This window comes from Thunnus thynnus, chromosome 10 (assembly GCF_963924715.1).
Source record: "Thunnus thynnus chromosome 10, fThuThy2.1, whole genome shotgun sequence".
NCBI lineage: Eukaryota > Metazoa > Chordata > Actinopteri > Scombriformes > Scombridae > Thunnus > Thunnus thynnus.
Genome location: NC_089526.1, coordinates 22,768,358 through 22,795,704, shown reverse-complemented (window position 1 = coordinate 22,795,704; position 27,347 = coordinate 22,768,358). Strand labels below are relative to the sequence as shown.

At 39.9% G+C, this 27,347-nt stretch overlaps 2 protein-coding genes and 1 non-coding gene across 4 annotated transcripts in view; 1 reads left to right on the top strand and 2 right to left on the bottom strand.

The window, feature by feature from the left end:
• Positions 1-13: 13 nt before the first annotated feature.
• ice1 (KIAA0947-like (H. sapiens)) lies at positions 14-9,950 on the bottom strand. Of its 2 annotated transcripts, XM_067602115.1 has the most exons (20): positions 9,690-9,950; positions 9,449-9,507; positions 8,533-8,644; positions 8,326-8,402; positions 8,197-8,234; positions 7,995-8,077; positions 7,803-7,879; positions 7,578-7,615; positions 7,365-7,447; positions 7,122-7,158; positions 6,966-7,022; positions 6,756-6,839; positions 6,293-6,657; positions 3,523-6,105; positions 2,510-2,678; positions 2,157-2,317; positions 1,587-1,777; positions 1,358-1,458; positions 1,147-1,245; positions 14-787 (listed from the first exon to the last, which is right to left on the bottom strand). In XM_067602115.1, exons 1-20 carry the CDS (start codon positions 9,777-9,779, stop codon positions 606-608), a joined length of 4,686 nt encoding a protein of 1,561 aa, XP_067458216.1. In that variant the 5' UTR covers positions 9,780-9,950; the 3' UTR covers positions 14-605. The 2 variants fall into 2 exon arrangements, with proteins under 2 accessions (XP_067458216.1, XP_067458217.1); XM_067602116.1 differs by lacking the exons at positions 9,449-9,507; positions 9,690-9,950 and adding an exon at positions 9,319-9,431.
• A 518-nt stretch (positions 9,951-10,468) lies between these two features.
• On the top strand, positions 10,469-10,540 carry trnae-cuc (transfer RNA glutamic acid (anticodon CUC)). The gene has a single exon. It is a non-coding gene; the product is annotated as a tRNA-Glu (tRNA).
• Positions 10,541-13,537: 2,997 nt separating this feature from the next.
• LOC137191753 (A disintegrin and metalloproteinase with thrombospondin motifs 16) overlaps positions 13,538-27,347 on the bottom strand; it is a 60,059-nt gene continuing 46,249 nt past the window's right edge. Inside the window, exons 19-24 of the mRNA XM_067602114.1 lie at positions 18,511-18,715; positions 17,072-17,266; positions 16,877-16,933; positions 16,531-16,746; positions 16,158-16,305; positions 13,538-15,952 (exon numbers count right to left, since the gene is read on the bottom strand). Of these exons, the coding sequence (XP_067458215.1) occupies positions 15,837-15,952; positions 16,158-16,305; positions 16,531-16,746; positions 16,877-16,933; positions 17,072-17,266; positions 18,511-18,715 (937 nt within the window). The 3' untranslated portion in view covers positions 13,538-15,836. The remainder of the gene's footprint in view (positions 15,953-16,157; positions 16,306-16,530; positions 16,747-16,876; positions 16,934-17,071; positions 17,267-18,510; positions 18,716-27,347) is intronic.

The following is a 27,347-nucleotide window of genomic DNA, read 5'->3' as shown; positions in this document are numbered from 1 at the left end:
AAAACAGCCATGATTTGGTTCAATATGTATAATTTTTAATTTGAAAAATTAAATAACCTCTGAAACTCAAACTGTACAAACATTTACTGTGGCATTCTTATTTTGCAAACACGGACAACTCATATGTACAAAAAGTGAATAAGGTAACATTTACATCAGCACCACAGCTAAACCAGAACACACATGTACATGTTTTACAATATTTTAGAGCATTACCTGAGTACAGCATAATGGCAGTGGGTCAGGATATTTATTACAGGGTGTGGACAGTTAAAACTTTTAGGAGACCAAATTCTCATGCCTTAAAGAATAAAAACTGAAGAAACATTTGATACAAATTAGAATGAACATACATGACATTTACATGTTCAATATAGAGTAGAAGTGCACATGAAAAACAAAAAGGCAACAGTTTAAGGAGTCTGAAACTGTCTTTGACCCATCAGTGTTCTCAAATTATGGCCAAATGGTAAACAGCTTGTATACAATATGAATTTTTAGGTAGATTTACATTTACATTTACAGTGACATTCATTTAGTCTTTAAAACAGCTACAGACCGGAATCTTGACGTCCATATGTATGTGTACGGCATGTGCGTCTCTCTCAGCTCTTGACCTGTCTGCAGACAGAAGCTAACTGGTTAATGCAGCTGGTGACAGCAGATGGGACGCTCTGAGACGTTTCTTCTCTCCACCCTGCAAGTGCGTTCAGTGCTTGTTTGGGGTTGCAGGGAGACAGTTCATAGATGCAGTACACGGCTGCTAACTGGACCTCCCATGGCACTCCTGGAGAGGAAAGACATGGTAAGATTAGAATTCTTAGTCATAAAGAACATCCACTTGCTGGCTGGCATTGTTTCTTTCAATACACTAGGATAATCATCATTCAGTGCATCTGGCACAATGAGGGCAACACGGAAATTAACATGCCAACAAAGAAGTATTGGAATATGTTTTTTTACAGAGAAGCAAGCACTTGTGCGCCCACATATGAAAAAGATAAATATCAGATTTGTGCTTTGAAACAAACTAACAGGCATGTGTGGGGGAAATTGGCAGCGCTTTAAGCACACAATAGAGGCTGTGTATCAGTTACAGCGAAACAGAATCTTTGCGTATTCACTGTGGTTTCTCATGTTTCATACCTTCACTCTGTCCGTGTCTACCGAATGTGTTGATGACGTTGGCAACAGTTACCACAGAGGAAAAACACCTCTCTTTGATTCCCAGTTGACCAAGACGTCCTATTTGAAAACAGGAAAGACAATGACATGCTCAACTGTCCTCTGGTGATTATTTAATTTCATATTAGTCAAGTTATGGTTGACACCCAAGTAAATAAATAAAACAACTGACCTATGAGCCGGAGGACGGTGGCGACAGTCACATCAGAGACAGGGGCTTGTTGGTCTCTTGACTGCGTCACCCATGTGTTCATTAATGGCCACAACTCTTTGCTGTCAGGGCAAAAAATTAGCACAGGTTCACAGGATGCTTGCTTTAAAAATAGCATTAAAAAAAAAAACGGGTTACAAAATTTTGAGTCATTAAGAACTTATGGCTGAGGTCAGAAAACATAACATACCCTAGCAAATTTTCATAGGTCCACTTCCATGTCTTTTGTGTACAGAGGAGGTGCAGTGTGAAGACATGTTCCCAAGCTTCAGTCCCAAGGTCATCCCCATACCGACTGTGTTTTGTGAAAGACAGCCCTGACCCTGACCGGATCTTAGACATTGTTCTGGAGATCAGCTGGTCGATGTCACAGGGAGGGTTCTGCCAAGATACAGGGAGATTACATTTTAGAGGGTGCACTCTACTTAGTCTGAGATGACACAACAGGAAAAACAGACAAGAAGAGATTATGTGATAATGAACTGACTCTAAACTAAGGTCACACAGGTTAGATACTGCTCAGTAAAAACAAAAACCCTTGTTAGTATCTAAAATTCCACAGAAATCAATAAAATGCCCAGGTTTTCACAACAATGTGTAACTGCACAGCTTAAATGTGGAAATATAGTTATACAATATATAAACAAAGACATTGAAATTTAAGGTAAGATCAGAAAACAGATGTTCCAACAAGTTTGATATCAGTAAAATAATATAAACATGATAAAGGCAGAAGCTCTAACTCTAAAAAATACTTCACCTTCTCCCAACCGAGGAATGCTGAAAGGCAGCTGAAGAGATCTTCCTGAGCTTTCTGTTTGGTAGCAGCATGTACTGCCTGGCACAGAGAACTTCTGCTGGAGAGCACAGTGGGCCATGTTGTCACCATAAACAAAATCAGTTTAGCACAATCTGGGAAATCTGTGGCGGGAATAGGGACACAATAGAAAAGAAAAGGCATTAATCAAACTGATGAAAAAAACTAATACGTTGTGCTTCTAGGTGCACTAAACACAGTCCACACATTTAAGAGAAAGGGCTTAATTAGCCACAATAAATTAAAACAGGGTGTGTGAGGGCTTTAAGAAATACAGTATGATGTTCATTGCTAACCTTCTGCAAGAATGCTGTAAGCCAGGACATGAGCCTTCTCCCAGTCTTTGTTCTGTCGACAGATCCCTGTGTAGACTCTACAGAGGGCCTGCATGTAGTTTTGGCTGAGGTCTCTTTTCTCTGCTTTTAGCTTGTTCAGGATGGCCAAAGTCATATCATCTGCCTTGATCTGGAGAGAAAAGACAGAAAACATGCACAGAATTTCAGTTCACATGGACACAGCCTTTTGAAAACAAAACACGAGCCAAGTGATTTGTTTACATATATTCTTTTTTTGTCATGAGGCCACGCATGAAACACTTGCTTGCTATATTTGAACCACTGAGGTTACATTCACATCTGTACTTCCTCCTGAACCTACTTCCTGTGCTGACCTCTGTTAACACAGAGGGGTATTGCGTTCACTTTTGCAACAACCAAAGTACTAATGGAAATGCGCAAAGTCTGTCAATGAGAATACATTTTTTTAACTAGTAAAGTGTTGTTGCAATACAGCGTAAGCCTGATGAATGTTATTTTCCTAATAGATCTTTTTTCTCTTTGAGATCTAGAGATAACGCATCTAGGAAACACATGGCATGAACATTTTCCAGAAATTTCGATTGCAGGTGAATATTAAAATGATCCTTACTATTATAATTAAATAAGAATAAATGGAAATCAGTAGCAAAGGAGTTTTGTTTAAGCTAGCAACCAATGTCTTACAGTTCCATTCCTCTTAATAATGGGATATGTTCATGACAAACATGTATAGAGCTTAAGATATTTCACTCCTTCAGTTTGATTCACTTATGCAGATGTAAATAATGTCACGAGAAATCGGGTGTATATAAAAATCTGTAGTACTGATTGCACAGGATAAGAATCCAATTGTTTTGTAGTTTTATACAGTAGGTACAAGAAGATGCTGAGTGTTACTATTATGAGCAGTTACTCATACTGAAAAAAAACCATTACACAGTGTTCTAATAAAGACAGATGGTGAATTAAATACAATAAACCAGCATACTAACCACACTGCTTTGACAAATCTCAGAGATGACCTCCTTCTCCTCATCTCTTAAGACAGGCTTTTTGGGCAGGTTCCCGACATACAGGTGGCTCTGGATCACAGGCAACAGATCAAAGACCTGGTTTTCAATTTTCTTTAAAAAGCTGACTATTATATTTTGCTCTGTGGGTTCTCCACCTTCCATGGATGGACAAGTTGTCTCATTTTTGAGCAGTCCGAGCCTCAAAGTCTGGGGTGAGGCGGTCTCATCTCCGCTGTTTGAAGAGGAGGAAGGCACCTGCTTGCGGCTGACAACAGGAGAGCAGTTATCCAGCCTGAGACATTTGCTGTTTTTCAGTTGAGGCAAATTGACGGCATGTCTTTTTTCTCCTCTCGTCTCAGTCTTGGTGAAGGCCGTTGAAGCGGAATTGATAGTTTTAAAACCGGACATCTGGCTGTCGGTTGCTGTAGTTAATGTCCCGCTCTCTGAAGAACAAATGCTGAGACTGACGTTTCCTCTGAGAATGCTCAGAGTTCGGGCGCGGGCAGAAAGCTCTGGGTACATGGTGTCAAGTATCCTCATGGAGTTTTCCTGAGACGGACTGGAGGCAGAGGAAGGGGAGGAATTTATTGCTGTCAGAGGCAGGCGACCTGGGACCGGCACGGCGTGTTTCGGGGTGGCAGAGCCGAACTGAAGGGGTGATGAGGGGACTCCGCTTGGAGGGAGTGGACTGTTGAGGGTTGAGGAACTCACTTGCTGACTGTTGGGTGTTGAGTGGGTCTGGACAGGAGTGGTAGGAGAAGCCAATCTGTCCATGGGAGAGGGAAATAAAAGCTTCCCAATAGCCTGCCTTGGATTGATCGTTTTGCCCTGCTTTGGAGGTGTGCTCAGAGGGGTTAGGAGAGGAGGGAGTGGAGGGCCCATTTCAGATCGAAGTTGGCCTATGGAATCTGATGGTTTAGCTGTTTCTGCAGATGCCACTGGGCCAGCTTGGGAGACTCCTTCTTTGATCATATGGCTTTGTTTTTCAAGCCCTTCCGTAAATGACTCCAAACATTTATCTTGTCCATTTGTGGTAGCAGCGCTCTGTTTTAACGAGGTGGTATGACTAACAGTTTGTCCAACAGAAGTTTTGTTCACTGTCTTGTCACTTGTATCTATTTTGTCCTGAGGCAACTCTTTGAAAATAGCCTTTTCTACAACACTATCTTCTTCTAAAGTGTGAACAGGCTGTGGAGTTTTTTGGTTTGTTGAAAGGTGTTCACCGTTTATGTCAACTTTTTCTGGGTTTGGGTGAATTTCCAAAGCCTGCAGGTTGACAGTGGGTAACAAACATGATGGACTCAACTGCCTGCATAGAGAATGTACGTTTTCTTCCAAAGATTCACAGTTAACAGTCTTTGTGTCAGAAGGAGAAGGCCCATGATCAGCTATTATTTCACTGCTCAATGTCTCTGTGTGAACATCCTTTATTAAAGATGTCTCATCATTTACATGACCAGAATCCTGGTCAGCATGGGCCTCATGCACATCATCCTTCCTCAACACTGGAGATTTATGAGGTGATGGAGGTCTGATGCCACCATTTGAATCTGAGGGAGGAGCGGTTACATTGACTGCATCAGTTCTTTGTGCTTCATTCTCATTTTCCTCCCTGACAGCATTTATGGATGCATCATTTTCATTTCTCTCTTCAAGTTTCTTATCGGAGATACTACTGATGTTGTCACTGCTTGACAAACAGGCAGATATTTCCGAGTCCTCAACAAGAGACCCTTCCTTCTCCTGGGGCCTCAAGTCTGCGGCATCATGACTTCCCAGTTCTAAACCACTTGAGTCCTGGTTAGTTTTTCCTTGTTCTGAGCCATTTTCATTATTTGTAACCTCGCTGTCCTGTATAGAGCCAGTGAGTTTTGAGGAAGTAACTGGCTGCACATCTGATGCATCTTCAGCGACTTCAGTGTTATGACTTGTTCTGGGTGATTCTCCTCCATCAGGGGTGATTATTTTGGCACCAGTTACATCACCAGAGGTTGTGTCTACATCTGTTGTTGCAATACTTGCCGACTGATCTTTGCTCGCCTCTCCCTGAGCGTGTTCCAGCAATACTTTTTCTGAATCTTCATTGGTGCTACTACTGGGATGCACACTGCAGCTTGGCTCCCGCGCTCCAGCACTTAATGAGGCAACCTCAACCAAAATTGCTATGTCTGATGTGGAAGAAGATGATGATGATGATGTGGATACTAATTGCACAGTTGCTGGCTCCTTCTCAGTCTGCATGTCTTTTTGAAGATGCATTTCTTCACCATCTGTACAGTGTACTTTGTCCTTCATTAAGTTGTTATCAGCATCAGTAATGACACTCAACTCATTTTTTCTCAAGTCTTTGGAGTCACTTTCATTGGAACTCTGTTCCATTCCCTGTGTTGTGACCACTGGCGATACATTTTCCTTTGCTGGCAATGAGGAAGATTTTAGGCAATGGCTTGATGTTGTGATGAGTAAGGACTCCTCTTGTTGGGGAGGAAGAGAGTCAGCAGAAGGTTTGGAAGGGGTTTCCTTTTCCCTAGTCTCTGTCTCCATAGACTCCATCCCTGGGTCCTGAAAGAAATGACAAAACCAGCATGTCATTTGTGAAAACTCCTGACTACCATGGCATGACAATAACCAGGCGAGCAAAACCTGTGCTTTACTAAAATTACTAAAAAAAGGCCAAATCTGTAACAGTGACTTGAGCAAATAGTTGACACTAATACACATTCAATTTTCATCATATTTGAATTCTTACCAAATCTGGTAGTGGTGATATGCATGGAAGAATTGGCTTGAACAATTTCATTATCTCCTCAAGAGGTATGTCGGGGCTGTCCATGCCGGTAGATGACTCCTCAGTTTTGTGTTGCTTGGATAATCGCTTGCCCTTTGTAGGAGTGTCTGTTTGCTTCTTGCTACTTGTTAACTGTGGAGATGCTTGTTGCTTGATGGTTTTCTGTGCACGAGGAGAGGATTTTAACTGTGTATAAGTGGCTTTAGTCTGTATCTGGCAATTTTGGGATTCACTCCTCCTGTGAGACGCAGACTGAGGTGAGTCAGTCAGATGAGAGCGTCTGTTTCGTGGAGAGGACATAACTTCCTTGGAATTGGAGCTGGACTCTGAAATGGTGAAAGAAATACAAACAAAATTTAAAAATCTGAAGTAAAAGATTTCATTAAAAGGTGCAACTGAGCTGACTGGCTTCATGATGCCTCACCAGGTATGTGCAAAAGGTTTGCTAACTGCTGCTGTTGAGGTTCCACACACGCCCACAAATTCTCCAGCAGATTCCGGAACTTTTCTGAAAAAGATGCACAAACACATACGATGTAAAAATAAAAATTACAAGAATCTGCTATAATGGTTAATGCATGTGATAAGCTCATCAAATTAATTTGATGCATAACAAGTGAAACCAACTGCATACCTTTGTCAACTTTAGGCTCTTCAGGTGCTCTTGCTTGAGTCGATGTGCTCCGATGTTCTGCGTAGACACAATTCAGATTTTGTTTGCACCTTTTCATTCTAGTCTAACATTCATTGTAACACTGTACTTGTAAATTCCACTTTATATTTTTCTTACCTTTATTCCTTTCTCTCTCCAGTTTCATCAGCCTTACCTGCAGTTGAAAATAAAATTTAAATCTGTTCTGAAGACAACAATTTCATTTCTGATCTAACATTTCACTTCACTGGGTAAAAGGGATTTTTCCTCACATGGTTAGGTGTTCATAAAAACTGCCAAACAAGCTTATTCTGAATCAGTTCAATAGTAGATAAAAAAACATTTCCTCCAATTCGCCCTTCATAAATGTCAGTACTGTACCTGCAGGTCATCAATGTTTCTCTCCAGCAGGGTCTTCTCTTTGGTCAGTTGGGATATTTGATGATTCTGTTTGGAGACTGATTCTGAAATAAGAAAAAATAAAGTGATTTGTGTCGCTGAACCAATGAACAACGGTTTTCATATAAACACAAATTCATCCAAACATACTTTTTTTTTTTTAATACTGTGTAAAATCCAGTTTTAAATACAAACCTTCAAGCTGTCTCACTTTATTTGCAAGGTTGTCCTTTCTGTTGATGAGAAAAAGACAGAGCCATTTAACATACTTTGTTTAAAATGCCCCCCCCCCCCCACATACAGACCATGACTTCATTAAATAAAAAACTAAATAAAGAAATTCTAATAGAGGGAAAGACAATCATTAATATATAATTTAAACATCATTATCACATCTCTAATACAAGTAAAAGTTCTTACATGCTTGTTGTCTTGGCATTCTCCTCTATCAATTTTTCAACTTGATTTGCTTGTGCCTCAGATTTCCTCAAGGAAGTCTGACGAGGGAAGGAGACAAATGTACATTTTAGCAGATGTACATGAAGTTTCTGAAAGCATCAGTAACAGCCTAAATGACCCAAGTGTATTAGAGGACTTTTTTTTTTTGCTTACCTGTGTTTTTAGCAAATCATTTTCTACTACGGCCTTTTCCCTCTTCAGCTGTGCACTTTCAAGTGACTGTGTTTCCATCAGTTCTAAAAGTGTGAACGACAGTTTAGCAAAAAAATCAGAAGTGCATTTAATACATTTTTAAACTAAATATTAATTACAAATAATGCAACTTTGAAAGTTACAGCATGTGACTGCAATGTACCTTTCACATCCTTTAGCTGGTACTCAAGCTTCTTTTTCCTAAGGGATAAGAAACATAATAGTTGACATTTTACCATAACAATATTATCATTACATGTGTGACATAATTATTATTGGAATGAGCATTTACTCTGCCATTGTCTTGCAGTTCTCCTGCTTCATTTTTTCCATCTCTACAGACATCTGTCCATAGTCCTTAAGTGCACTCTATAAAAAAGTAAATAAAAAACAAAGTCTAAATATCAGCATGAAACTCATACAAATATTAAGGGACAGATACATTATTACCACCAGGAGGAATATCCTCTGAATAGGATTCTATGAAGAGAGGGTATACCTTCTTTTCTTCAAGTTCGGCTTGCAAAGATTCATAATCCGCTGTCTTTTTCTCCAGAGTACCCAAATGGATCTGCAGCTCTTCCAGCTGTTGTTGAAGCCTGATTGTGTCACTGCATGAGACATGTCAACAGCACATACACGTGTTAAACCAGTGGCATGCAACACTACAAGATGCATCAGAATGTATTCTGTATGCTCTGATCCCTTATGTTTTCATAAAGCAACTATATCCTGATAGGCCTCTGTGCGCTAATATTGTTGGTGATACTTAAATACAATATCACTAGACTATGTTTCAGCATAATAGTATTTATTTAAACTCATGCTCAGAGCACTTATGAAGGTATCTACAGGGAAAAACAATTAACTGAGACCTTTAACGAACATTAGTAGTATATTTTCACTCTTCTTTCAAAAGATAAAGTCAATATGCTGTGTTAAAATATTTTTAGGAATATTTCCTCACATACAAACAGCATGATCAGAGTGTGTTTACTTACTTAGTGATGCCATTATGAAAATGTACGTAGAAAATATGAACTATCTTACTCATATCTTTAAAGGCTTTTGAACCAATCAAGGAAAACAATAACCAACCACTAAGGACAAACTTTAAGATTGCAGCAACGTTAGCTACCTACGGCTAATTATCATTCAATAGCCTTGATATCATTGCGTGACCATATTCAATAAATAATTCAAATCAGATGGTAAAAGAGTTCTAACTCGTGTTTATCCAGTTGAGTCACTTGATTATTATTGCTGACTAAATAACTACCGATACCTGCTCCGAGCTGCGCAGAAATCAAAAATGCTGTGTTTGTTTTCAATTGACAAACTAATGCTAGTGTCCAACTGAAGTTTCTCTATGTTGAAACGTGTCACCATGGCAACCAACATCAGTTAATACTCACTCTGAAACCGTTATCTTCTGTTTCAGAGCCAGAAATGACGACACATATTCGGTCAGGCTCTGTAATCGGAGGGGGCGAAAAGAAACAAAACAAAAACAAATCAGGTACATTCATAACCACGAACACGTTCATTTAGCCGCTAAGACAAAAAAACAAACAGGAAGCGTGTCACAAACACACAGACTTTACGTTCACTGTACAAACACGAAACTTTTAAATGGACATAATCAGGTGATCAGACCTGGTGCAAAACACAGCAGTTCTGACAGTTTCCAACCGTGGCGTCCGCGCCAACTGCGACCGTTTTGGACTGGTTGTCTCCTGGCATCATGGTAAGACAAATTCCACTGAAACTCTTAGAGCCGTTATGCTAAACTACTTAAAATGACGACCATGTCTCGGTGACAGAAATTCCACACAGGTTCAAAACAACTTCACATTTTCGCGTCTCCCACGTTGACCAAGGACCCAAAGTCAAGACCCAAGAAGGAGGAGCTTCGTGAAATGCCGGTTAAACGGAATATTCACATTTCGCGTTACGTCGTTAGCAGATTCAAATTCTGGCACACATTTATTTGAGTATGAGTAAGGCCGGTGTACAGGGACATATTACACTTTCTGTCGACCGAATTACGATGTTTGCGGTCATTTGGATTTTTGTTCAGGCAGTTCATTATGACATACGGGGGGCGTAACTGACACAAATGAGCTAACGTTACAACAGCATGATGCATGCATGGTACCGGCCAGTAGAGGCAGTATAGACTGAATATCCTATGTAAATTAACCTGTATAGTTTACCGAGAGCCAAATGTCGGTCTTCTGTGGTTTTCTGTGCTGTGTTTCCCAAATGTTACAGTCCCGAACGAGTCGGCAGACCCCAGTGAGTTAGATACATCTCACTAAGTGTATAATTAGTGAGCTAACGTTGTACATTCCTCAACAATGTAGAAGTACTTTAGTAGAAGTTCTGCGTGTAGTTGTCTATATAGTAGTAGGATTTTTCGAAATGAAACAGTCTCCCTGGTGGTCTAGTGGTTAGGATTCGGCGCTCTCACCGCCGCGGCCCGGGTTCGATTCCCGGTCAGGGAACTAGCCTTTTCTTGAGGCGTAATAGAGACTCTACTGCCATAGAACAAAATGATCTGAATCCTGAAACTACAGTCGTTACAGTAGTATAGTGGTCGAAGTTAAGTGGCGCACTTTAACATTTCCAAATGCTAAATGTCGGAATACATAAAGGAAGCGATATCCCAACAACCTTAACTGTTCCACATCTCCAAATGACACAGTTTTGTTTGACCCGAACTTGTTTGAATTGGAATCAAGTGGTTTATGTCTATTTTTGTGCTGCAGTGTGCTTTGGATTTCTATATATGGTCAGCAGAGGGTGCTGTTGCACAGATAACGTTTCTGCCACACTGTCTCTCTCTATCTCTCTTGGTCTCTCTCAATCTATCAATCAATCTATCTGTCTCTCTCTGTCTTGCACACACACACACACACACACACACACACACACACACACACACACACACACACACACACACACACACACACACACACACACACATACACACACACACACACACAAACATATCCTGTATAACTATTCTACTGGAGTACCAGAATGATTGGCTGAAATTCCGTCTTTCCAATGGGTTCACCATTAGACATGCAAATATTTGGATGGTCCGGTTACAAAAGAGTCCAAAGAGTCCCAGTTTAAACTGTAAAACAGACATGAAGTTTAAGTGCATTTGTATGCCCTCCCAGCAGGAGATAACCATGCAGACCCTCATTATTATGGTCCTGTTTGAGTTGGTCTTTGCCCTCAGTCCAACTGTGTCGCTGTGCTAAACTGATTTGGCTCACAATGTTACTCAATGTAACCTAAGATGAGGCAAAGAATTGTAACTGATTGCTCATAAGTGCAATTTAAAACCCACTGGATAAGTTCAAGAATTTATTTTACATTCCTTTTCAAACTGACCCTTTGTACACCATTTTCTACCAAAATTTTAAAAAAGCTTTTGAAGTAAATGGAGATGCACTTTGGAGACGGGTGTCCCAGTTTGTTGTGCTCCACAATGGTCCTTATTGCTGTGGCAGCAGGTTGTCTCCAGCCTGGTAATTCCAATAGCTGAGAGGAAGCAACTAAATGTGATGGGATTGCTGTAGGTGCATCCTGATGGAAAGATAATAACCCTGTAACTTCAGATGAACCTTCTGAGTGTAGCCTCCAGGCTAAAGAGCCAACTCTCTCCACACAGATGCAGTCAGAGATAGCATAGTTTCTTTAAAGTGGAAAGGGGGTGTTGTGCATGCTTTCTCTCTTCCTGTCTGTCTCTGACAGATAATCTCCTGTTACTTTACATGGGTTAGGTAACACTTTAGATGTTGCCAGATTTGTTTCAATCAACTCTTTCTATCTACAGGAAGCCTTTGTCTGATCGCTATCTTTTTATAAACAAAAAAAGCTTTATCCTTGCAATCCCCTTCCTCTTGTGTGGTTGGATTTTCTCCTCTTCTTTTCTTTGTTAAACTGCAGCAGCAAATTATTGAATGTTAAACTGTCAAATGAAAGTCAAAGAAAAAGTCACAAATGAAAGCAATGAAATATTATTGGACCTGCCTAATTATTGACATAAGACATTGATCTTTGAACAGTAACACTAAAACTTTTCACTTCTCCTTTCCTCTCTTCTGCAGAAGATTGAGTTTTGAGTTGACTGGGATGCAAAGTGGCTGATGATGGTACATTCCAGAAACTTGGGTGGGTTAGAGTAATCTGACTCTGTGTGTGTGCCGTTGTTATTGCTTTTGTCAGCAGACTGGCATTGATTAATAAAACAGATTTGTGTCACTGAATGTCTTAAGACACAAAACATGCCCTACCCTGGCCTACATTTATTGAGTGAAATAGTTTCTGCACACGCTGACACAAAGACAGTCAAACACACACACACACACACAGAGTAATACAGTGCCCACAGCTGGCCAACTGTATATCAACTACAGAGACATGGTTGACAAGGAGGAAAACCCCTTTTTTTCTACCACCTCTCCCTCTGGCTCACTCCCTCCTTTTCTCACAGCATTTTTGTATGACAGCACCAAATACATAGATGCCCTCACTCCTCCCTTTTCCTCTTTACTCTGTTTCTCTCTCTTCTCAGACCCTGCTTCTCTCTTCCCTCACACTCCCTCCAAAGGCTCTAGCGCTGTGCCCCAGGGATTATGACAATGGTGATCTTGTTTTGGGCATCTGTGTCTCCTTGACTTAGTGAGAAATGATTAAAGAGTAAAGCCCAGACACAATATGTCATAGGTGTTGAAATGGCTAATACCACATTGGCATTACTGTTAGCCAGGGTGCTGGCTTATATGCTGCACTCCTCTGTAGGCTGAAGACTAGAGTCTTAGTATCAGGCTACAGGATGATTTCTTAAACACCAAATCATATTTCCTTTTAGTTTCACCAGGCTATACTATGACATGTTATTCTAATCTGTAGTGTGGTGCTGGTGCATTAAAGTACTTAAGTACTTTATTTTAAAGATTTATACTTTTAATTATTATAATATTCATTATTATTACCTGGTATTTTTCAGTATTTATTCTTTACTTCTACATGTGTCAGAATAAAACCTTGAAATCCGTGAAATTAACCACACACATGGGTTTCAAAATATGTGTTGGACATGCTCAGTCTAAGACACTAAACCTAATATTGGCTAGAAAAAAAGAGTGTTATCATAGCAAACAAGTTTACTTGTATACCTCAAATACCCCAGTAAATACTTACCTTAAGAACACTGACGCATGAGAGGTGGGGTCTGGTGCATGGCACTTGAAAGAGAAAGCAGTGTTAGGAGGATACATATATAAAGAATAGCCATAGCAAGAAACCATAAAGGAGGATGAACACTCCATCCTCTAAACTTAAAGCTGCACTATTTGATGTCTTTATATTCAAGTGAAAGGTCATGCTGGAAGTGACATACCCGTGCAGCTCTATGGAGCATTTTAGCATTCTCAGCTATGTTTTGGTTTTACTGGCCGCAACTGTACTGTCTTGATTCAGTCTCACAGCTCTCATCAGCCTTGTTTTGAGTTGGACCAAGCAATTGTCTTCATCGAAATAGCTCTAAAAACCTACTGTATGCTACCTGACCATGACAGACAGACAAAGTTAGCAACTAACTAGTGAATAAAGTGGAGCATTTAGCTGCTAAAGAGCCAGATATTTCCCTCAGTGGTTAGTGAAGACGAAAACAGCTAAAAGGAGCACCCAAGTGGCCAACAACTGCTTAACAATTGCTAAAGGTTCCTAAAAAAAAGGCTGAAGAAAGGTAGCTAAGCCTGCACTAAGCCTAAACTACGCTCATTTTCTGAATTGTGGAGATAGAGGTAAAGGATAAAAGTTAGTAGTCACAAGAAAAACACAAATTATGGACAGATTACCAATTGTTTATTCCAAAGAAAGGGTTTATGGTAGGAAAATGTTATTGCAGGATGATTTCGTCTTAGTCCATGGGGAAATGAAGAGCCCTGCCTGGTGACATCTTAAAGCATGCAAAGGAACATAGAGGATGTTTGACATTGCAGTTGTCAAGTCTGAAAGGTACATAGTTCTGTATTAAAGATACAGTGTCTAATATGCAAAGGAACAGTCTAGTCCCTATTAAAGAGGGAGGTGAAAACATGTAACGATGATGGTGATGTTATAAATATGTTTGTTGAAGAAAAATCCTTTGTCAGGACAGGTGACAACACCGTGCCCAGTTGAAGACTTCAGCCAAAAAATGGATCGAGTTACCTTCCTGAACCCTTTTCTCTTTTGCAAGAATACATTCAAACTTTTAAAGTTTCACATCCAGCTGGTGATATCGAATTCACGCCGACTGACAGCTGAAAAAAATTAAATCCAGACTCCTGTTGCAGCTGAGTTGCTGACATGACACACATTTATTCTTGTTATTTCATTTACATTGTTAAAAAAAATCACCTTGATATTGCATTAGCCATCATCTGTCAGTGCTTTTAAACCATAACCAATATGTAATGTATTATTTCTGTGTCATAATCAATGCATGCAATTCATGACTACCTTGTGTATTACTGCAGGATAGTAACAACCTAACAAGGTTGCATTGTTGCAAACTTGCATTGTTGTTGTAAGTAACAATGCGGATTTTAACAGGGCAACAGTGACAATTGAAACAACATGCTCATAAATTTTATTACTGTTTCCACTCTGCAGCTGTTGTAAAGGATCACCAATCATTGTTGACGTGGCTGAATTACACTTTTGACACCGCTGAATTTTTCTTCAAAAATAAAATAAATGTTTTGAATAAAAAAAGGTGCAGTTTGTCAGCATGAAATCATATGAAACATGATACAAAATATAAGGGTAATGGGCTTAGGGTAGAGTAATAAAAGGACACATTTATACTGCTTATTAATACAGTCTTCCAGCAACGCTGTATTGTAAAGCCAATAAATAAAACAAACAATACTGTACATGGGTCACACAATTCATTTGTTCTTTCTTGAAACTTGAGGATTTCACATTGATTTGGTGACAAAAGACAACGTTGTAGCACCACTGAGTATGAAAGTCAGCTCACATAGCTTTGACCCATCTCATGATAGTTCTCTCAAGTAAGATACATGTAGTTTTTTTTTTTTTTTTTTAAAATCTTTTACATGACAGCACAGAGCACAGAGCTTTCATTCAGCTATTGCGGAAGTTCACTTTGATTATTCCCAGCCTGTTTTCTTCAAGAATCAGAGTAAAATTATATTTCCTACTTGCTTCTTTGTAACATCCCTTTTGATTATCAAACCTCACATTTCCAATTGATCAAGAATTGCAGTGCAGACAAGGCTGTATCACATGTTGTTGCATGGCAGTTCTGGAAAACTTGTCAACCGTTGGCCCGCCATTGTTGGCCTGTGGTTGACTGGGAGCTGTTGGGTGTCTTTGGTACAGATCTGTTCAACTACATACCATATATAAACAAAGCTGGGATTTTTCAGGTTTTCAGTTTCTTCTGGACATGTCAGTCCAATTCACTTTAATCAAGATTCCCATTTTACGAGTTCCTCCTCATAATTCTCTCCTTTATTTGTACTGTCCTGATCACATTCCTGTGTAGTGCTGTCAGCATCAAGTTCTTGTATCCAGATGTCCTGCATCGCGGGGAGAGGAAAGGGCACTGCAACTCTCTTGCACTTCCATTGAAATGTCCTTTGTTTTTCAGTGCTCGCCACACACTTAAAGCAAAAACACCGTCTTGTCAAGCATGGACGTCAAATATAGTCTTTTGTTTATCTAACTACTTTTAGTCTGTGTCGCAGATGGAGTCACTTTGTATGATTATAGGTTTGAATTTGAACAGGACTGGCAGCACTGCTTGCCATAGAACTTGTGGTTGCAGACTCCATGCTGGGGCACCAGGTAACACCAGTTGAAGTAATCCCTACATGCCAGGTCTGTAGAAAAAATAAAAGGAATCAATCAGTTTTGTAAATAATAAAATATATGATCAATTTCAGCTACTGTTTAGATAAATGAAAACCTCTTGCAGAATTTTCAATCTTGACCATATATTTTGAGATAACTGTTCAGACTACAGATTACAAGAAGTTTAGAAGATTTAGTTTGTATACAAGCATTAAAATAGTACTGCATTATTACCTTTCTTCTCAGGTTGTGGGCAGAAGTTGGTGTTGCATGCCTGGGACATTGAGGGTTTTAGATGGAGAGCACAGCCGGAAAAGGGCTTCCCCTGGGCCAGACATTGGACTGTCCTGGCCTGCACTCCTCCTCCACATGTCACTGTGCACTGTGTAGGACAAAGAAACAAGGGCTTGAGGGATACTATAATTGGCACATGCCAGGTTTAACACATTAAATGCATTCCTTTCCTTTCAATCACCAAGTTGATGAATTAACCAAAAAACAACAAAGAAAAGCAGAAACGTTGTGAAATGTTTTCCATTGTAGATCAGAAAATGTGCAGTGCTCCTTGTATGGTTCCCTATTGCGATCAAGCACTATGTTAATTTACCTGAGACCAAGGAGATGACTGCCATTCTGGTTGCGGCAGAGGTTGAGGGAGGGGTTGAGGTGGATGGGTACGATGATGTGTGCTCCATCGGTGGACTGGTGGGGTAGTGCGGATGGGGCACTCAGCTACGATGCAGGGCCTCTGAAACTCCACTACAGGTTTGGGGACATGGTGGCACTTTTTGGCAGCAAGCTCTCTGTATTTTCCTGCAGAATCCTTTATTAGAAAAAATATAAAAATGTAAGCTACAAGATGCCACTACATAACATGACACACTCAAGAAACAGAGGGATCTGTCGCAATTAATGTTTAAAGTTACTAACTTGACAAATCATGTATAATATACCTTTTCTGCACACTTGATGAAACGAGCCTGATACCCACGACCACATGTTACTGAACACTGGGAGAATAAAGACAGCAGGTAAATTAAGAGAGAACTTGTTGAAAGAAAATACATTTCACATACTGCATTACAACTTCTGTATTCATTTTGATGTCATATTTTTTACACCAGTCCTCACAACTGCTCTAGAATTACCTCTTGCCACGTGGAGACAAACCACTGGACTTTGCGTTGTTTCTGGCAGCGTTTGATGAAGCAGGATTCTTGACTGGCAGGTTTCGGCAGGCCTGAGCACAAACTGTCTGGCAGTGTGTGTGCCTGGGCACCCAGGTTGGTTCTCGTACACAGCACTGTCCTCTTCTTCAAGCCGTTGCCGCACTTACGAGAACACTGCCAAACAGAAACATGATAATGATGATATTTTATATCTTTTGATGTTTTAGGCTACACCTTCCTCTTTATTGTAGGTAGATCATCTGGTTAGTACAATATTATTTACAACAGATACTTCCAAAAATGTGAGGAGGAAACATGCTAACTCAAGAGGAAAGAAACTTCAGTACATAGATGAAATCTCAACTGAGATATGAATCCTCACCTTCCGTTATGGTTAAAGGAATACTGTATCCTGTGTTTTTCTGTTGTTTTTTTTGCCATGGGCCAAACAGAAGGGCACATTTGTGAAAATTCTTGTAACAGCAGTGTCTAACATTTAGAGTTTCTTTGGAATTAGAGGTTTGTCCAGGCCTCCTTCTAAGGAACGTTCTATCATTATACAAGAGCACAGTATTATAAATGAATATTGGCTATATACGCCATTTTTTCATTCCAGTACATCCAAATCTTGAATTCATTTCAGATAGCTGCTCTACTTTCTTTCACTGAAAGTATTTATCAAAATTACTTCCATACAGTAGTTTTAAATTACTTAAGCATAGAAAGAAATATCACAGAACAAAGATCTTAAAAAGCCAACTATGCGTCAAGTGCACTGACAGCATTTCAGCATGGCTACCATATATTCACACTCCACACAGTGACTTATTGTGCTTTGCTTCCTTAATAACTCCTCTGAGGTATTCCGACAATTTCCTCAATATGCATACTGATCTTATGCACACATTTTATGGCACAGCCTTAATCAAAATCTTGAAAGTATTCCCCTCTATCCAAGAAAAAGGGGGCAGTAGGGTGAAGGAACTAGCTGAGTGACTCATTACATTGTGCCACAGAGTAGCAGAGAGGAAGTAAACTGGACACCGTTTGTGGCAGGTAGTTAGGGATATTTGGGGTAAAATGGAAGTTTAAAAAAGTTTAACAGTGAAACAAGTCACCACACTTAATGTATAAGGATTGGACAGAGAACAAAAGTAGTCTCAGTGGGCACATTCATAGTTAAAGCTATTGAGATCATGGTCATAAAATGTGGTGAAACCATCAAGGCAGAGGTTCATTTAACAGCACAGTATGTAGAGCTCTTTAGGCTGAATGGCCAGTATGCAGCTTTGAAGTGTTTTTCTTCTCTGATGTGGATAAAATGTTGCACTATAGTAGTAAGCCTTTACTCACTGAAATCAGTGTAAGCACACTGAAAACTCTTATTCTTATACCACATCACTTTCACACATGCTTACCTGTGACCACGGCTCAGTGGTCCACACTGGTGGACAGCTGTGTGTGTTACAGGTCTGCCTCCTGGCTGGGGTGGGCTGGGCACAGTGAGAGTCAGCCAGGGCGTCTACGTTGGTCTGACTGGTTCTCTGGACACACTGGACCTGCCGTGTCTGCTCCCCTCCTCCGCAGCTCCGGCTACACACCCCCCATTCCCCTACAGACCAGCTGGGACAACACACAACAGAGCCCGCTGAGTCAACAAACACAGCAACTCAATCACTTATTCAGACAGGCCTGCGGGAATTCACAAATGACAACATGATAACTGTACAATGATAGAAGACCCCCTCGAAGCCTCTTTTCTTCTCCAGTGGCACTGCAGTAATCTCTGCAGCTTATTTTTTCACGTTTTATAGAATAAGTGATGGTAAAAGCCAGAACTTATGTCTAACGAATAGCTCTTCCTTGGTATTTCAAACATTAGGTTCCTATAAAAAAAATCCTTTTTCACAGAGGAGCAAATAATACTGTTAGTAATAGGTATAAAGTAATATGTATTCAGATGAAAATATTAATATCCACAACTTTTTCAACGCTATTACATTATAAAGCCCAGTTGTCATATACTGTATCACTGACATCTGACACACCGTGGTGTTGCCATAACGCCTAAGTCTATAGGGTGTTAGACATTTGTTCATGGCTGACTGGCTTCAGAGCAAGTCAGAACAACTGAAACACCAGGCTTTTAAACTGTAACTTAAACCTCACTGCACAATTTTAAATCCCCTCCTCGCCTAAAGTTGGCCCTCATCCCCACTAAAACTAAACACCACCACATGCTGCTTTCATAATTACTTCCGTTTATAGCGTACACTCTTAACAAACATTTTGGCAATCACAAAAAATGTGGCTGTTCAAGATATATGTCAAGTATCCTTAGTTTGAATGCATCTTAGACACACAATTTTAGTTTAGGACAGTACAGTTTATGTTATTTTTGGTGCAATTTTTTCAATGCTGCACCCAGCAGATCATACGTCTAAGCTGCCTAATCCTTGAGCTTCCTATTTCTTCTCTCTTCCTCAAAGTCTCGTTGCATCTATCCAAAGTGACCCCAAACTCAAGGTGCAGGCGGCTTACACACTCTTCTGCCAAAATTCACCCCAATCTACCCACCCAGCACACAGCACAGAGTTGTATATATTAACAGTCTAAACTTTATTTGTAGTAATTTGGTGCATCACTTGCTTGGAATGTTGTATAAGGAGGATGAGAAGTATAGCTCTAAAGGGCATTATACATGCACTATTGAATCTAAATAAACACAAGGGAGAAATTCCATCTGCTCTTATGGGTTGTCGGGAGGAAGATACACACTGTAGTATCATCAAAGGATGTTTTGAGGGAGGATGAAGGAAACGCAGAGAAGAAAATTTCTATTCGGCTGTTTATTTTGAACTTTTAACCGAGTGATCAACATATTCACATAACACAGTCAATCTGCTGACATATTTATTAGCCTTTGGCGCAGTGATAGGAGCTAAACCTTCATGGTGTCATTAAGTACATAAATAAATGCACGCAGAAGACCAACTAAAGTCACTGCAATTTTTAGAGTCACATCGTGTCTTTTAAGAGCTGAGACATATTTGGACACGTTACGCTTATGCATTATTGGCCTCAAGAGGAAATTCAATATATCTTGTATTTCTTAATTTGTATTTCTCTATAATTATTCCAGAACTTAAAACTGCACAGGGTTTCTATGATGTAATATACAGGCTTGTATTGGTTATCTGATATCTTAGATTTGCTATGTCAGAACATTTACCTACTTGCAACGGTATGACATCATATTGGCATACTTAATGACATCTTATTTTGGCTCCGTTACACCACTTAGTTACATTTTGCACAGTTTCTGCAGAGAAAAGTCAAATATAGTCATATAACCTAAATGTTTTTAATGTGGTAAAAGGTAAGGGACATATTGGAGCTTTAATTATAATACTGAAGGTATTAATTTTCACCTTAGTGACCCGACTGGCATGTTCATTGGCATAATATACTGATTAAAGCCATATCAAATTTTAGACCACCTTGTGATCTTTGCCTAGGCTGTTATCTTTAAGTGTTGCTGGAGGATGAGTAAGTAAAGCACCACACTCTTTGGACAGGAGCACAGAGGATCAGATATCATGTGGACAGAGTGTCATATAGCCTCTGTGGTCTAAATGACGCTGTCTCGATGCTCACCAGGGGCATTAAATAACCTCTTACCAGTGTTTATGGGTGTGCCACTGTGTGCAAATCTCCATGCTTGTGTGTTTGAACTTTCACGTTTATATGTCAGTGTGTGGGTGTTTCTCTGCTTATATCAGTGTATGCCCCCACTGTGAGGCAGAATGATATCATGCTCTAAATGTGAGCAGGGCATCAGAAACCTTTTTCCATGATGTAATCCCTCTTTGGTCCAACTCACTGGATGCACACACAGCAAAATGAAATAACTGCAGGGCCTCAGAATAGTATGACCCTTCAGAGATGGACTGATGACCACAGCCAGCTAGTCTGGTCTAGCGTGCATGTTTTGGTCCGTCCAGCACATGTTTTGTCTCAGCTGACAGTTTATGCCTGAAGAGGGCCCACAAACTGTAAGAAATTGATGCACTTTGAAAAACCAGATGCTCAGTGAAGAAAAAGAAACATATGCACACTGGGACAGCATGTTTCACTTTGGTTTGACCAAAAAATGTGTCCACTATTTGACAAATGTCAAACTAAAACCAGTTCTAGTGGATTAAATAATGAAACAGAACTCCAGTATAGCAGGATACACAAATTAATGTTATCACCAGCAATCTGAACACTGCAATGCAAACAAACAATATTGCATGCATGTTATAAAAATTTAATATGAAATCTGAGATCTGCTGTAAATAACTCCAATGCAAATGCATGGAAATGTAGCCTGGAGGCTTAAATTGCAGCCAACAGGAAAAATATGGAAGCCTATAGCAGACTATATTAAAATGGTAACGTAAACTTGAAAATGAAAATGTAATTCCACAATAGCATTATAATTTTCCACATATGTATGTGTTATTTGAGTAAAAATTATAATTAAAATGCAATAATCCAATTTGCATTTTCATTTTCACATACTTGTATGGGCGTTCTATGACCATATTAAAATGAAAATGTTTGACATTTAATTAACTTAATTAACTTATAATAATGCATCATTTGTTAAAAATATGTTGTTACAAATAACTTAATAATTACTTGTTGATGTAATACTGTGGTGTCATTACTTTTCCTAACAGTCATTCATGTTTTCAGCTAATTCAAAAGTGGATCTTAATTACATTTTACAAGTTTATAGATGACAGTTGTTTAACTATCGGTTCTCAAAGACCCTCAAAATCTGTCACATATTCCTGAATACAAAACATGTAAACAGCAGTATAGTCTTGTAAGTGCCTTGCAAACACCTGGTTGCTCTAAGACAAATACACAAACACACATGAATGTACACACAGGCACACTTAAGCAGCACCGGCTGTAGATAATTAAGGTGATAGGCCAGAGAGATGAGTGCAAACAGTGACTTTACAGCCACTATTATCACTGTTTCCACAACTGGTGTAAACACACAAATCCATTAGTGAGTAAATGCTGATGTGGTGTTTGTAACTTTGTCAGTGGAGAGGGAAGGTAAGAGAGAGAGTGAAAAGTGGAAAGACATATCAGCGAGGAGCATCTGAGATAACGTCTGAGATAACCATGAGGGACCATGGGAGTAGCTGTGTTGGTATTCATGAGAAAGAGAAAGTGAGTTTGAACACATTTATGACTTTAAACAGATACAGACAGTGAGACAGACGAGCAGACAGAGTGTGTGTGTGTGTGTTTGTCATAAACCCACAGCCCCACAAATCCCTGCTGAGAGATTTGGAGTGCTGCAACCTGAGCACAACTGAGTTTGAATGACAGCTATCCTTGGCTGGTTGCTTGGTGGTATCAGAGTGTGTGTGTGTGTGTGTGTGTGTGTGAGGGAGGGGTGGGCGTCACATCAAAGTGTCCGGGCCATTAGGGTTATGTTTACAGCCAAGCCTGAAGCCACCCAGGTAATGGACACCGCACTGGAGGTCTTACAACCAAGTCTGCTGCTGCTGCTGTGTCCAATCTGTGTGTGTGCGTGTGTGTATGTGGATGGGAGGGAAATGGGACACAGAGGTCTCACTACTGACCTCAAAGGCTTCACCTATGCCTCTGAGTCTCTGTATGTTTGTAAGAGAGAGAGAGGGAAACAGAGACAGACAGTGAGACAGACAGAGACTGTATTGCTTTCATGATATGGGTAAGAAAGAGGGGACAGAGAGAGGCCATGCCCCTTGCAAAACAGCCACTCACAGCCAGACAAGTGATGTGTGGGTGTGTGTGTGTGTGTGTGTTGGGAAGTATTGGAAAATGTAACATCTGTTGTTGTACCTACAGTATCCTGACAGATGAGTAAGCAGTTACTGACTGAACCCTATGGAAATTATCTGTCACTGTATCTGGCTAGCAGATAATGACAGTGTGTTAACACTGTAAATGTCTAGATAAAGGTTGAATTGTTTGGCTAAACCACTTCTTCTCTTTTCTTCTCTTTTCTTCTCTTTTCTTCTCTTCTCTTCTCTTCTCTTCTCTTCTCTTCTCTTCTCTTCTCTTCTCTTCTCTTCTCTTCTCTTCTCTCCTCTTCTCTTCTCTCCTCTTTTCTCCTCTCTTCTCTTCGACAGTGAACTTTTGGTTTCCTGACTTCACTATAATCCATTCACCCATAGAAGCATGGTTCAATTTTTCACTGTAAGCGTACCAAAGAGACATAAGGTTTACAGTATGTGTACAGTATATAGTAATATGTTACATGAGTATAATTCACATACATATTTGAGAACCTTCAGTGACTCTTGTTTCAATATAGAGTGCATTAAATTAGATATTAAAGCTATGTATGACACTTTTTGTAATAGTAAAATATAAACTTTTGATATTTACTAGAATTCTAGTCTTTCAATTTTATGTAACCCAGTGGTTCTCAGATGTCTTTTATTGCCTTTGGAGGCAGAAAAACATTCCTGTAAATCTCGATGAAGTGAATCTTCCAAAAACTAATCAGATTCACAGCAGACATTTTGACTTGTCATAGCAGGAAAAGCACAGTTGGAACTAATGACATTAATGATGGCTCAGTTACAGTAATTGATACAAAATGCGAATGCGAAAATAGAGTGCATAAAGAATTGTTACATTTGTTAAATAAAAATGTCAAAAACAAATTTGCTACCACCATTTTTTGCATATATCACATTTTTGAGGCATTACATTTTATCTTGTAACTGAAGTTCAATACTTAGGTCATGTGATGACAACTAAATCATCTCCATGACAACTGAGGATCTCAATCCACTGAGGAAGGTCAGAACATTTTTTAGTTAAACATCATTAAGAATCCCACTCTGCACTTGCTTCTTAATTCACTGTAGTCTGTTTGTGTCATAACTGTCATCAAGTATAACAGGCTGCTGTTATGCATTCTGACCCTTTGTCGAGGGTGCCACTATTGTGCCAAGTACTCACATAGAATTGATGTATTTATTTATATAAAGTAATATTTTACAGCACGTGTCATCTTGTGAGCTGACAATCAGTGGTGAAGCTTGGTGTTAATTAGAATTGTGTCAGTCTTCATTGAGCTTTGATTACATATTATAAAGTGACTCATAATGTTGTGATGTTGTGTACATAAAAACCCTTAGAAACAGCAATTCCCACATTGTAACTCTACAGTTAATAATGCAGATTGTAGGTGGAGTACAGTGGTAGCCATCCTAACATAACATTTGGTGGACTCTTTGATCCAAATAGCCTCACAACTCTATGAGTACGGACAGCCTTCACACATGCTGGGTGGGAATCATCTGTCATGCTGGCAGTAGTGGGTTGTGTTCACAGCACCAGTAATTCTTGCATATAATAGAGAAAACAAAGCAGGAATGACTACATAATATACAGCCTGTTACTACACATGGTGACACATGAACCGCAAACATGCCATTATTACTTAAAATGTCTGACCTAACAAAGCTCTGGAAGACATGGCCTCCTTTTCTGATGATTTTATATATGTATTTTGTTGCTGTGAATATGAGACAGTTCTGTGGTCATCATGCAGGATTTTCCTAGGATACCTGTTCCAAAACGGAGACATACACAGACTGAGTAAGCGGGAAATATTCAGGCACTGACACTGCTGCCGAGGAAAAATCCCCTTTTAAACAGCTGTTGGTTACCATAAAACATGAGATAAATGGTAACGTAATTGGGATTCCATGATTTCAGTGCTGATTACATAATATTGTTGCCCCGTATGGTATTGTATCCCTGAGACAATATTTCTGAGACAGCAGGTTTTTAAGCAGGTGCTGGGAATGCGGATTAGGAGAGGGATGACTTCAGATGCAAAAGGGGAGAGATTGAAAAAAAAAACATCTAGAAAAAGAGATGAGGTGAGACACTTGAACTGAATATACATCTGCAAATGAACGCATCTGTGCTTGGAGATTTGTCTGTAGTTTTAGACTTTTGACTGCAGTGTTTTTGGGGTGGGGTGCAGGAGGGACACTTAAAATTGTCCCATGGGAGTCTTGATGAGAGAGTTTGGGTGGGAAAGAGCTGCGAAGTAACCAGACACCACCACAGTTCCTCTGATGAGCTGCCCTGTCTTCCTCCTGTGTGTGTTTGTGTGTGTGTGTATATGTGTGTCTATGTGTGTGTGTGTGTGTGCACCCACGCCAGACAGCAGCTGATGGCCATTTTTTGTATACTTATATACACTTATCTGTACTAGCACAAAAACTATGTTGCAAGTACAACAATACCTGCATCATAGAATGTTTCAACAGATACTCTGTCTTTCTCTGTTGCACCTGCTTTCTAAACATTGAACACGCCCCCTGTATGGTTTAATTGTATTATAATTCAAGCATTTGGGAAACACTCTTAGAAAGTGACTCAACATCAAAGGCATTTATGTTCAGGCGCAAAGGATGCAACAAGGTCTTCATGTGCCTGACTATGACATGGCTCTCTAATATCAAGAAATAACGAGAGTTCTTGAAACATTTTGAATGGATAGACTTGGCCGCGACATAACAAATCTGTTTTACATGCAGGGGACAAAGTCACATTTATACATTCAACAACAGAAATTTTTCTGGACATCCACATGTAACACTGACCAAGATGAGGTCAGTGTCTCAGCTAAACCCTTCTCTGCTCATAAATCAAAGCAACTTGTCAGCGGTGTCTACTTCATTTGCAAGAATTTGGCTGATATTTCAGACCATTGCTAAGAGTGTACAGGGGAATACTCAGAATAGAGGCACAGAGGAATTGACGCCTCAACAGCAGCTGTCAAAAGCCTCTAGATAAATGCACTTGTTATTCCTTGAGAGACAGGCATCTACTCTGTATCTGTCCTGCAGTACCTCCTTGTCCTACAGGAGTTGCCGCCCAAGAGATCAAGTCTGCGTGATATCTTAGAAGTTATTAGTCTCACTACACTTGCATGAAATACAGTCAGTGGAAGCAATACCTCTGCAACAGTTAGGGATGATACAATCCATCTCTTCTGGTCACTGTGCAGATTTGACTTTGGTACACCTGGTGTAAATATTTTGCAACCCAAGAACCTAAAAAACTTCTCTATAAAACATCCCTTTTATACTGCTGTGTAAATATCTTATAATGGCCTATACATGCATATCTGGCTTTAAAAAAAAATCATTTTCATGAAACATGATCATCATCAAGAAAACCTTAAGTTCCTTCCTCATTACAAACAGTGTTATCCCAAGTGTCCCTCGCTGATTTGTTTTCTGGCCAGGGCTTTACCCTTCATGACACTGTCCAGAGCAGCACAGACAAGGGAGGGACATTTCCCTTGTGTGTGTCTTCACATTTGTGTGCATTCATACATGTCCCAGACTGTCAACGAGTGCACCACTCCCTAGGATGTCCGCAGCATCGGACCACGTTGACTGATCTTTGATCCTCTGCCTCGGCCCGGTTTGTCAGGGGTATAGACAGTGACCGAACCAAGTCAGCTGAGCCAAGATCCCACTGAACCACACCCTGAAACCACAGAACCATTAGTGGGTCTCAATCCCAATTTTTCTCTGTCTGGTATTGTCATACATCACAGAGAAATTTTATTGGCACTCAAGGTGACAGCAGTGACAATATACAACATAGAAAAAAGTTCCTCTTGCCCACAGCAACATAGACGTGAACCTCAACATAAAATAATACTCCATACACTGTTATGTCCAATTTCATATGAATATAAGTCCCATTTCTGGTGCACCATTGAAGGAAAATATGTTCTGAGGCTCAAGAGAGTTTGGAAATTAACCAACATGTCCCACCAATTAAGCTAAACAGCGTATTTTGCATACACTACTGACTACACATCCAAAAGTGATCTCTCTGGTGGATCTTGATAAAGCCAGAGAGCTAGTGATTTGTTATGAGCTTGGGTCCCATAGTGAGAGTACATGTGAATAGGTTTACAAGTCCTTGGCCTGCTGCTTTAAACAAACACAGAAGCTAACCAACCATGACAGTTGGTGAGGTATCACGCTGAACTGGATGAAGACACAAACAGAATATCCAGTGGAACTTCCCCTTTCTTCCCTGTGTCTCACACGCATGTTTTGGCCAAAATGTAAATTCTTTTTCATTACATGAGAGGAAAATGGTGTCATCATAGAACAGGTGCTTTACTGGGCTGGGAAAGGGTGGAGAA

What these genes read in the sequence shown, in the direction of transcription:
- ice1 (XM_067602115.1), bottom strand. Translation starts at nt 9,779, where the DNA reads ATGATGCCAGGAGACAACCAGTCCAAAACGGTCGCAGTTGGCGCGGAC. An exon ending in ATGATTTGCTAAAAACACAG is followed by an intron (nt 7,880 to 7,994) that starts GTAAGCAAAAAA and finishes TTCCCTCGTCAG; the next exon opens with ACTTCCTTGAGGAAATCTGA. An exon ending in CATTCCTCGGTTGGGAGAAG is followed by an intron (nt 1,778 to 2,156) that starts GTGAAGTATTTT and finishes GTATCTTGGCAG; the next exon opens with AACCCTCCCTGTGACATCGA.